Source organism: Neodiprion pinetum, chromosome 2 (genome assembly GCF_021155775.2).
Source record: "Neodiprion pinetum isolate iyNeoPine1 chromosome 2, iyNeoPine1.2, whole genome shotgun sequence".
In the NCBI taxonomy this organism is placed as follows: Eukaryota; Metazoa; Arthropoda; class Insecta; order Hymenoptera; family Diprionidae; genus Neodiprion; species Neodiprion pinetum.
In genome coordinates, this window is record NC_060233.1 from 42,637,489 (window position 1) to 42,650,112 (window position 12,624).

General features: G+C 45.9%; 2 protein-coding genes across 2 annotated transcripts in view; both read right to left on the reverse strand.

Annotated features, from left to right (window-relative positions):
• Positions 1 to 12,624, reverse strand: part of LOC124212327 (uncharacterized) — a 52,371-nt gene that overhangs the window by 23,081 nt on the left and 16,666 nt on the right. The gene's annotated exons all lie outside the window — the stretch shown is intronic.
• LOC124212041 (probable salivary secreted peptide) lies at positions 2,261 to 2,798 on the reverse strand. Its single transcript, XM_046611732.2, has 2 exons — positions 2,619 to 2,798; positions 2,261 to 2,491 (listed from the first exon to the last, which is right to left on the reverse strand). Exons 1-2 carry the CDS (start codon positions 2,796 to 2,798, stop codon positions 2,261 to 2,263), a joined length of 411 nt encoding a protein of 136 aa, XP_046467688.1.

The following is a 12,624-nucleotide window of genomic DNA, read 5'->3' on the forward strand; positions in this document are numbered from 1 at the left end:
CACTTTTGTCACGAAAACGAACGACTCGAAACACGAAATTTTTCCTTCGCAACGGCGAATTTCGTACAAACGCAAGGACGTCGCTGCTCCGGCTCATCCAGCAGGATGCAGTCCCAGGATCGAGGGATGTAATTACGTCATAAAGCTCCCACCCCGTCGTGATAGGATCTGAAATCCAGTTCAAGACTGTTGGAGCGGGAGATTTCAGCGACGATTATTCGCAGCTAATCAAATTAAACGGACGGAAACGAGAACTAGAGAAACAACTGTGAAGTAAGCCGCCGTCTGGCGAATCGTGGAGAGCAAACGGAAGCACGGATGCCTACGAAGCTGGGATCACGTATCTCGGCGATATTTCGCTAATGAAAAGCGGCACCGAGCTCATCTCAAAGCATTTCTCGTCACGGATCTCAAATGCATCCTGCATACGGTTTGATGATCAAGCTCGAACTGCGGAGTGATGAGAAACTGCACCCGCAGATGTTTCAAAATACAGAGAAGCTTGCGGAGTAGCGGAGAACGGCTTTGGTTCCGAAAGCTCTCCTCGCTAACAACGTCCTCGGTGATTTTCCCTACGCTTTGTTCCCCGAAAGCATCGCAACGCACGGATCCATGTCTAGATGAGGATCGAGACGGTGATTAGTCGGATAATAATTTCCGCGAAATAGCGAGTCGCGCCACCGTTTCGAGAGACCCTTGAGTATCTGAATTTCCCATTCCCGATCGTTACTTCCCGGAGCATGACGTAAAAATCGGGGCTGCTCATTTTCGGTAATTCCTTAAACTCGCCGGCGGACACGCGGCATTCGATCAGGCATTTTTTACCTCGTCACGAACAGCGGCCGTTAACTTCCGCCCGCAGGATCGCTTCCGGTAAAATTTCCGTCCAGCCGTACAAACAATGAGAGAAAAGCCGATGCTGTTCTGAGTGTCCCGGATTTATACCATCGGGACGTGAATTTCCCGGGGATTTGACAGCGGAAAAAATATCTATGACAACGGTGAGAGCCGTCCTTCGATAAATCATTGCGATCCGGCCGAAACTGTCCTCTCGCCATTCGCCAAACTTGATTCTCCTCGTCAAATACCCGCGTCTTGTTTACTCTGGTAAGAACTTTCAGGAGCGAATGTCTTTCAAACCTACTTGCGTCCCAAATACACCGCATCCCAAGATTCACGTTTCCATCCACGTAACCTTCCCACCATTCTTTCGTACGAAGCTTCTGCGGCTGACAGGCGTGAGTTTGGTGGACAAATGGAGTGATCGAAGATCGGAACACCCGATCTTTAGCTGGGTAGATACGATCATTAACTACCGGAGCTTGGAGTTCCGGCTGTCTGAGTTTGGCTGTAGAAAAATCGCGATTCGATCGAAGAATCGACGAGACGGAGGTTTTTTTACTCGCGCTTACGATTTCACCTCGGATATGGCGGTTAATCCGAAGAAACGGGGTCCGATTGATTCGTGATGAGAAAAATCAATCTTTGCTTGAAAAAATGATACAAAAAAAAAATAACAAAGAATATTCAGGGCCGGCTGACCTTGAGACCCGATAAATAGCGTCAAGCCCAGCAAAAGCGAGCTTCCAGCTTTCGTCCCCTTCGCATTCGGTCCTCTCCGTGCCAGCGACGACGCCGGTATCCGGTGGCCAACTTCGTAATTCTCGAAGTCGTATGTTTCGACGTTCCACTCAGGGGTCTGTCTCGTCATGGAAGTTATTGCCTCGACGGGTCACTCCGCTCGTATTCCGGTCACATATTTTTCCCCCTCGGTATAGTTGACCTGTTTTTCAGTCCCTCCTGCCCCGAATTTTAATGGAATCTCATTTTCATTTAGATATCAAAAACTCGGCGATACCTCTCACTGGCTAACTTGTGCGTAACGTTGTTCCGCCAATTTCATATCGGTGAAAAGGGATCGCTAAAAACAAGGGTAAAAAGAAAGAATAAGGGTGAGGCGAGCGAAGTCCGCAAGATTAGATTAACTTCCCCGAGTGTTCGGATCGCACGAACGCATACGCGAGAAATGAAATAGTTTTGGCAAACCGCAGGAAGTGTAAAGTGTATTGGAAGCGAAAATCTCGGCACGAATAACTCAGAGAGCTTTTCGTAATTCCGATGACAAAGTCGTCGCTTCCAAGACTGATCGCGCTATCCAGCGCGTAATTCGCGTAAATTGAATTCGTTGCAAGCTGATTATTTATTGTGAAAAAATACAAAATTCCAACAGTCGCCGGACGCGAAAATTCTCGGGGTTCGCTCAACGGCCGTAAATTTCTACGAAGAAGTTGATTCCGTGACCACGCTGACTCTTGAAGCGAAGGGTTACGTTCCGGTTTCCGGGTCCGCCGTATGTGATCGATGCGTACGCTCCATTGCCGTTGGTCTTCTGGTCCAAGGCTTTTACCTGCGTGATGTTCTCGCGGTTCAGAGTATGGAAAGTTACCTCCTTCGTCACGATCTGCAGCCAAGAACTCGACTTAAGGACCACCTGAAAGTAAGAGGCAATGCTGCAGCGGATTCGAAGGGCGAATACCGGTCCCAAGCCCAGCCCGGAAGTCAAATCCGGACGAAGCGACGACGGATTATTGCTTCGAAATTAATTCCCGACCGATTACCTGCTGGCTCAGAAGACGATCGGCGAACAATCTCGTTCCCACGATCAAATGATGAGAGGCATTGGCGGGCAGAGCTTTGCCCTGATAGGCGAGCGGCAAGGCGTTTGGTCCGAAGGAAACGTTGGTCGTGGCGACGAGGCCGACGGCGAAGATCAGGGCGAAAGAAGCTTTCCTTAGCATCGCGATCCTGGGTTTTTGTTTAACGTTGTGTAATTCCTCCCGCTAACCGATAGAGTCACGGACTTATGGCGCCGGTTCGGGGAACAAAAAGACGGCAGCGATTACTTACACTCAAGTACAGCTGTTGGGCGACTGAGGACGAGGTCTTTGCCTTTGTATTTATAACCGATTCTCCTCGCGCGGTCTTATCTCCATCTCTGATGTACCGCGGTGCAGACAAAGATAAGGCGCATCGGTGTTTGCATTCCGAAATCTTATCTCGAAATTCCATTCCGATCTTACAGCAGGGGGAACAACGCGCTGTTAACGGAGTCGAGGAAAAAAATCGACATCTAATCTCTCGAGTACCCAGAAATCTATCGGCTTATCGATGTAATTGTTTTTCAGGATTTTCACTTGTTTTCGACAATTTTTAACCGTGTTACCTTGATCGATGATTGCTCGAACTTTCGACTTGTTGCACAAATCCGTGTTCGTTTCAGGCAGACTCGAGTAAAAATAATGACTTCGTCATCACGATATCATGTAAAGTAACTCGTACGCATCGTTTTCACAATCGTTTACGGTCAAACAATTACGCACTGCATCAGTTACGATTACACCGACATTTCTTCTATGGAATATTGGCCAAGTTTTAGCTTCGTGAACGATCTCACGGTTGATTCGATGATTTCAAACAGCAACCAAAGCTGCCTCGACAACAATTTAATGCTCGAAGTCTTGCAGGGAGCAAAAGCAAACAATCGCGTAATTTATTTCTCAGTAACGCGTTATCTCAATTGTGTCATTTGAAAAATTTCGGGGAATTCCGCTTACAGTCAGCAGTTTCACGACTATTATTAGCTCCCGATTGCCTGCTGCGTTGAATCACGAGTGTTAAATATTTCCAGTTGAATTCCTTATCGCACCATGCATATATATATCCGTGACACGAGTGGAAAACAGAACGACTATCACGGTCAGAGATAAGTTTGAGCAACGACTAATAGAACTGTTACCAGCGATACGCGATAGATTAATAAACAAAAGTATAGTGAAAAAGTTTCAACTACACGAGCATGAATTTCTCTCGTCAACTTGGAGAAAGAACGAGAAAATCGGCTTATCGATTAACGACGCGACGCGAACTGGATTCTGGGTCTATTCATTTGGTGAGGAGTTTGACTCGAGTAACGACTCGAAAACGTGGAAGGGAAACTTTCGCGGAAACACGCTGCAGGAATAACGTAGACTCTTAGTTTCCGCTCGTAACGCATAACGTATTACGTGATGAGTATCAAGTTCGGCAAAGTTGGGAGGACGAATTTAATTGCGTAATAGCTGCCTGTAAGAAGGCATGCTATTATCAAAATCCGTATCTCGAATGAGAAGCACGCGGTGCAATCAGCCGACTGACGCAAGCGAATGGGATTGGCAATATCCGAGAATACCTTTACCTTTTATTAAAGTTACCCGTCCAACTTGCTTCCCCGCATCGCAAATCCGGCCCGACGACAGGAAGAGAAAACCTCCGGCAGCCTCGTATCTGTTTCTCGGAGATAACGAACCGCTCCATATTATTTCGACAGATGAATCCCTCCGCACACAGCCGGAATGTACATCTCAGTTGTCGGTATGTCAGCAGGTAGGAGTGAATTTTCATTTGCAGCTTGAGAAACTCTGAGTGGAAAACGTTGTGTCGGTAAATCACATTAATAGAACTGCGCTTGAAATTTAGACTCTTCGGTCTATTTGTTTGGGAAATCTCACTTCATCAGACCTGAGAACGCGAAACTTTCAAACTCGAAAGAAATTGCTTCGCAGCCGCGAATCTCCCTCGAGAACTGATCGAGGTATCTATTATGAACAAGATCCAGGCAGTGCTTGATTCGTTTCTTGCTTGCGTTACGTGCACGCTGCGCGATGGCAAGTCTCGCAGATTCCCGCAGGATTTTACTTCAAAGGCTTCGTTATTATAAAATTCCATCGAGACGCAGGGCGGAGATATTCAGAAATACCTGTTTCCATCGTAAATCCTCGCGTGATTGATGAATTCGCTGATTACTGCGCAAAAGCAATCGCAGGTAGCTGCATACACGCGAAAAGCTCAACGCGCAAAGCTCCTTATTAGCTCAGGTACCTACCGACATTTCCGCATCGACAAATAAGGGATAATTCCACTCTAGGATTTAGGAAAATTCGATTATTTTTATTTGAATCTTTTTTTTTTTTGGCTTAAACAATGTTTTAGGGTCATCCAGTTGGTCTTCTGGTGAACAAATTTTTTTAAAAGGTTCAATTCTCGATTTGTCACAGTGCTCGTAAAACCTTAAACTCATTTTCCTCGAAATGACTTTTTTCAAACTGGGAGTACAGATAACTTGAACACCGTTGCACGGATCGATTTGAAATTTAACGGTAGTTTCACAATTATATTCTCTATGGAAGTGTCCAGCCGTTATTTATTTAATGTAAACTTATTTCTTATCAACAATCTACTGCTTATTTTGTGGCCAAAAATCGATTCATTTCTTTAAAAGTGCACAATTTCACAAAATTTGATTTGAAAAAACCCTCACGCAGTTCCATAGTCAACAGTATATAGGTTACAACATTTTTTGGTTCTTCGTTCCGGGCCTTATACTTTACGAGAAATCCGTCCTCCGGTGAATGAGTTTTAAGGAAAGGCGATTTCCAAGATTGGCTCTGTCGCCGTCATTTTGCATCAAGTGGATGATGATAGTTTTTTTTGTCGTCATCCTTAAATACGCGTCAAACAAACCCTCGGAAAAGAAATTCTACACCTTTTTTCATACCCCCAAAATAAATCGTCAAACGGGCCATTTTTCAGCAGTTAGAGTGGAGTTATCTCTTAATTCGACCGATGACACGCCGCATCGAGACTTCCAGGTTTCACTCCATCAGGTGCAACGTTGTCTTGTTTATTCAACTGGTATCCCGCTTTTCCAAGCGAACCGTTTCCGGCAGATCGGAGTGTCAATGTTTGTTCGCGTCTACGGTAATCAATCGAACAACCGGTACGATATACCAGCTGAAAATTTCTACATCGCGTCATCCGGTCGAAGAGTTCGTGTGAAACGGGAGTTTATCGCTTCGTTCAAGCTCGATATCGCGAAAACGTGAATTTCTGAAAAGTTTCATACAAACGCTGCGAAAGCCCCGCGGGAATCCGTCATTCACAGTCATTTTGAAAGTCAGCAGTATCGGCTGACCATTGTGGAGAGAGAATCTCGATGGGACGCCTGGATGCCGGGATACGAGCGAGGCAGAAGCGTGTTATTATACTTAACGGGGTCCCCGAACGTCTCGGAGGGAAATCCCCTGGGAGCCCAGGTTTCACCCTTGAATTTATAAGGCGAACGGTCCTTCGTCTCACGGCGTTTGCTCAGGGAAACTGGAGCAGCGTTGACGCTCGGTAATATTCCCCCCCTCGTTCCCCGCTCTTCTCATCCTTCCGTTGAATTTGAATCGCCGTGTAGCCGCGGCGTCGACGATACAGGCGACCGTCGACGTTTCGTCTCCGGAGCCGATTGCCCGCAACCCAATTCCCCCCGGGATCCGGAGAGCCTGGTCTGTAAATTCCGGTCCCTCGGGCACGTTTGACGTCGGGAGGGACAGTTGGGCTTCGGCTCTCTATCGTTTCCACGGATAAATCGGGGGAAGCTTGTTCAATGTTCGAATAAATCTCCCGCCGGAGCCGAGTCCCTCCCGGATCAGCGCGTGGTTTCACCCTTGTCAACAACGGCCTTTAGTTTTCATCGCGACGCAGAAAAAGCTGCGTCGCCTTTCGGGCACCGACGCCTCAGAGATCAATCGGCGAGATTACGACGGTCGATGAGAAACGAGACATTTTGCGGCGATTAAAGTTTGAGAACAGGGGCGGGAAGTCAGGGCTTACTTCTGCCTTTGACGTATAATCTCGTTGTAAGGTCCGAGTAAATGCACCTCGCCAAGAATTTTGATCCCTCCCTCTCTCCCCGGTTATCTCGCCCTTGCGACGAATATCTGACGTCTCCAAGCGCCGGTAGAAAGTGGGATACCGGCAGGTTAATTGCTCGATTACATCGAGGCAGTTTGAATAAATTTTCTCACCTACGTTCACGCGAGAACCACGATGCAGGCTATAAGACCGTGCCACTTCGCAGAGACAAAGCGCGGCGCGCGAACTTAAGGAAAATAAACAAGACTGGGGGTGAATGAATAAGGGAGGGTTAATAGGCAAGGAGGTGCAACGAGACGACGAATGGAATACGGAATGGAAGAGGAATTTATTTATCCATGGGAATACATCCCTGGCTGGTGAAATTGGGGAAAAAATGAAAACTAAAATTGCGGTTAAAGTAACTTTGAAGAATGAACATATTTCGCGAATGAAACGAATCGGAAGAGGGAAGTCGGTACGACCAAAGCTGCGAAAACAAATGCCGGTAGAAATTAAAGCGTGGCTTGTAATAACTGTCATTAAAAATAACTCGAATCCACTGCAGCGGTGCGGGAGTGAAACGAGATGTACAAACGAGATCTGTGGTTCAAAAGACGCCGTTTATTCCCTCTATTATACGACTCGGCGCTGGGCGAGCAGAATTGAGTTCGTTAAGACGTGATACTGGTGCAGCGGTTGAAACGCGGCGGATTTCCACTCTCGGACTTGGCAGAGTTTCAGGAAAATCTAATACGAAGAAGCCAGAATCCAGGATTCAACGGGGAAAGAAAAGCGGAACGAAATGAGGGGGAGGAAAAATTGGATCGACGACGAAATGAATTGGAAAGAAAAAGACCGCTCGTCCGGTTGATCCATTTTCAATGACCAGGTTATTAAGCGGATTAAGGCCTCGTTTCTCCCCGTCGGAAACCGAACGCCGATCTTTTTTCACTGTTTATTGATCACGTCACGCTTTTAGGTCGTATGAAAAGAATAAACGGGTTGGGACGACCGCCGACCGAGGGTCGAAAGAGAGTGAATTGAAGGGCGAGGATAGGCCGAGACGAAAAGTCTTCGCCATTCAGTCTCGGGTGGGATTTACAGCCGCGTAAAGCCCTGGACGAAATACCGCAAGGAGTCTGAAGATTCGCTCCCCGCGACTCGGGTCTCGACACAACAAACGCTGTCGTCTGTTGAAAACGTCGCGGTTGACGCGCGACACGATTTATCAAGATTGATGGTGGATGCGTCTCTTCGAAATGATGAAACCCGAAAGAAAATCGACAGGCTAGAATTGATACGGAGCACGGATAAATATCGGTCCGCGGTCGTCTTTCGATACCCTTGAAAACTTTTCTGATAGATGCCTAATTATCAGTCCGCGGTATCCGGTGAAATATATATGGATATATGTTTTTTTTTTTTTTCACACAGATCCTGAAAAAGGTAGGGAATTTCCTCGGCCTGATGTGGCAACAAAAAGTGCAATTAGGTACCTTTTCAAGTCCTGTCTAGGAATCGGCATCGTTTGGCCGAACGTTGCGTGTCGGTGAGCACTTCGAAGGGCGATCACTGTCGGAATTCGAGCTAATTTATCATTACGTGCCGCGCGAAAATAGCCCCGAAGGGTCGGGTAATTGAAATGAAAATAGGTAACAAAAAATGGGGGGGCTACTTTATTCTGCTTATTCGACGTTGGACGCTGCCGGTGTAACTGATCGTGAATTCCCGGCCTCGAGTATTTTCCCCTCTCGTTGTAGAACATGTGTGCAGGTACGTACATACATGTACGTTTTATCCACTTCGGCTCGCCTCGATTTACCCGTCTGACAATGAGTTGATAAATTATTACTCGTAACCAGAATAGAATAGATTCCCCCTTGTTGTTGTTACATACTCCGTTCGTTGAAGCGACTCGATAAACGTTGATAGAAAAAAAAATAAAAAAATCACAGCTGCCGTAAAGAATAGAATTTTGGAACGTGTGCCGTGAAAGAGAACGTCTACTTTCATTGTTAGCCAAAAAGCATAGGCGTGAACGATTGTTGAAAAGAAAAAGCGTACGAAAAACGTTTCAGACAATTTATGGGGAAAGGCTGCAGATGTATATTTTCAACCCAATTTTTACGTTCTCTTCGTAATGACGCGTGAATTACCTTACAAGAAAACGGAGAAGAGTGATCATTAGAGTCAGATTTCCTGCGTAAAAAAAACTTGGACGCTGAAAGAGATAAAAGTCGAGAACTCACTCATCGATAACCAACAACGATCATCCAAGTTTTCAGACGCGCTGATCGGTTATCCATATATTTTTACGATTTGTATAAACGTGAAAAATATCTCTCGGATATTAACTTGCTTTTTTTTTCTTGGTTCCAAGACGCAAAGAAATCGTTGGATGCCAGACAGTCAGTCCAGACGGTGTCTAGAAAAATATTATAATTTTCACCGTGAAAGACTGCTGCGTACCAACCACTTTCCGCGGATTAGATCACATCGGTATATAAAGGTATACAAGTCGGTTCGTCAGGTCAAACGGGACGCGTTTTTCTCTTTCCTTGCTAAGAATCGATTGACGCAAACAGGCGTCGAACAAATAAGGAGAAAAAAGTAAAGCAGGTGAGAGAAAGAGAGATAGAGAGACAGAGAAAGAGAGAGAGAGAGAGAGAGAGACAAGAAAAGAAAAGAAATAATTGGAGAAAGAAAACGGGACAAATTTCCAAAGACTTTTGTACCCGCACGGCCAAAACTTTTCCGAAAGTGTAACAAAAGCTCGGGTAACGAGTAGTAGAGGATACATCTGTAAGCGCGAAGAGAAAACGCTGCACCCTCGCAGGTTTTATTGGCAAAAGTTGTACTCGTCTCGACTCGTTTATTATTTGACAGTATAATGGCAAAAGGGTCATTTCGCAAGGGCGGGCGAGTCGCTCCTTCATAAATAATCGAGGCAAATGGCTTTGGGGCCTGGGTAGAAGAGACGCCGCGACAGGTTCTCCAAGTTCGAGTCCCCGGGGGTGAAGCCTGGAAGAACCCGACTCCATTCTCTTCTGCCCTGGGAGAGAAACGTGCCGTCTTGTCGTCGCTGTAGCTTCTGATATTCCCTCGGCCCCTCGGCCTGACCCTTCGAATCATCCCCTCGCTTCCAAAACCGTATCGCCGTCGAGTTTCCGCGAGCTTATGAAGCCTCCTCGTTAGTCACTCCCCATTCTGTACATCGAAAAACGATAAAGTAAGAACCCGACCGCGCGCGGCGCGAACCTCTAAGAGCCGAAAGCGTTAGCGAAGAAACCACTCGATTTCTCGAGGCGCCGCCGCGCGAATTGCGCGGATGAAACTCGACACGGAAATGCTTTTCACTATTCCGCAAGCCGCGACGACGGGGGACACCGAACGAGAAGAATAAACAGGGCCTGGCGTAACAGAGGCTGCGATTTTTCAGTCGAGCTACGTTAAAATCTCATCGAATGTCTCGCGTCCGCCGGACCGCGATCGGACATCGCCGTTTATACGCCCGTTCGCGTCCATAAATTTTGGAAATTAAACGTCACGCGTTGCACCGCAGCGTCACGTCTAGCGTACAGGTACAATTACCCGGTGTATACGTGTAGAAACGATGAAGATTTCACTGGGGGATGACGAATGATCCTCAGAGTCGGACGCTGACGTTGTCGTAACGAAGGTATGCCGGATCGCAATTTCATTGCTTGTTCCCACCCCGTGCCCGCGTCGCCGTTTTGCCACGACACGATATGGCCGCCATGGTTCGAATATTTCACCCTGGGATGACCGCGTTAATTATTCCGAGTGATGCGCATCCCCTCTCGCCCTTTCTCCATCTCTCTCTTTCTCGGATGGAAAACGAACAGGGAATTATAATAATTTTGACAGAAAGTTCGGGGGCTGAGTTTGAATAAACTCGCGTGTAGATAATATTGTAATAAGGCTAACACCGCATGCATATAAATCAGATTCGTACTTTACATTCCCGTTTCAAGCAGCTTATATTCATACGCGAACACTAAACACGCTTTCATTTCTTCGCTGGTACAGTTTTCCAATTCCCTTCCAAACTTTTCTTGCTACGTCCCTTCCCGAGGTGCGTACGCATACACGCGTTGTATGTTATAAAATGCAAGGATCCATTTCGAAGTCGTAGAGGTACGGCATTAGTCACGGACATATGCAAAGGTGAGCGTGCGGAGAAACGATTTCAATCTCGTTGAAAAGAAAAGTGTAATTTGTCAGTGTCCGCCGAAACTTTTCCATGCCTTGCACCATACAACGCTGATTCTCGTCCGGGCGTCTCGTTCCCTCCAATATCTTCCGCCTTATTTCTACACTCTCTTTTCCCCTTCACCTTATCTCGTCGATTATAACAGCTCCGAGTATCGGGGATGTGGCTGCGGTACAATTTCGTTTCAAAGAAATTCTCGCTCCCTCGAAGGAGAGAAGGAGGACCGGAAAAATGTAGGGAAAATGTTGGGAGAAAGCAGCGTTATCTCGTACAGATATTGCCGGCTTCGCCTCCGACCGATGCACGTCTTGAATTCATAAAGCCTTAGCTTTTCTAGTGTTCGGTTCAACGTACGGCTGACCGTAGTTTTGCTGGTACCATCTGGAAAACTTGACTGATTTCTACTTTTACCATTAACATGTCCTCTCGAATCTTCTTTCTCGGTTTTCTGAATAAGGTATTTGCTATGCACAATTATTCCATCGCAAAGAAAGTTGAGAACAGATGAATAATACAAAATTATCGACCAGTCCCGACAAATACACCGAATTCTAGTTTTTGCTTTTTCGGAATCTATTCCCGTCAGAGAAAGAGCAGAGTTCCGTCTTTTCCCTTGCTTGTCGTAGTAAAAAATTGAATCCTGATCACTCGAGACTCCGCTCCCCGAGGTAAAAAAATATTTCAACGGCTGGACGAGAAACCGCGATGTCAGTTCTACGTAACAGACACCGAAAACTTTCACGATTTACTTCGGTGTTTATCCAACGTCCACGTTACAGGGATGGTTAGACAATACCTACGAAGATTTGAGATACGCGAGTAATTCTCGATACATAACATGAAACGATAACAACGATATCAATAAATTTATAACTTGTATACAAGTTCGACTTTTGAAAAGCAATTCAGACGATATCAAAGTTTTTGGCTCCGTTTCCTAACAACGATTGCTTTTGTATTGAATTGAAAGTTTGCATCGTTGGTAAAATTGGGGGCATAACTTTCCTAAAAAATTAAAGAACATCGCCGTACCCAAGAAAGTAGTCACAAATTATCTGTCTATCTCCGTGGCTATTCTCGAAGGCGTTGCACTCCGTGTGCTTTGAACAAATGCGGAGGTATGAAAAACCGTGAACCGTATTTCAAGATTCCTCGCGAGTTCAGGAAGATCGCGGAAGCAATTCTTCGCCGGCGATTTCGACAGAGTCGTGTAACGAGAAAACGAGGATCTGTTTTCCTTGAAATTTTCCAAAGCCGATACGACGTCTTGTTCACCGTGTCGGATGGCGGCAGGTTTGCCTCTTTCGAAGTCGTTAGTTTCTCTTCTCCGATTCTTGCCTCGTTGAGGAAAATTGCCACGTTTATGCATTCCGTTCAATTGCTGAGTTCAGATTGGATCTCTGTCGAGCTTCGAGCAATAAGTTTTGTAAGTCGCCACTCCGAGAGTGAATCATTACACGTCGAAGGAAATTGGAGAGTTGAAAATCGACCTTTTGTCCTCAATTTTATCACGAAGAGTATATCGAGTATTTATCAAATTTATATTCGCAAGCCGTAGAAGAAAAGAAAACCGTTGTAATAAAATCGTAAAACACTGTTTTTTGAACAGAATAAATTATCGTCGAATGAAATAAGACGAAATTTCATTTCAAAGCGAACCAAAATATCAA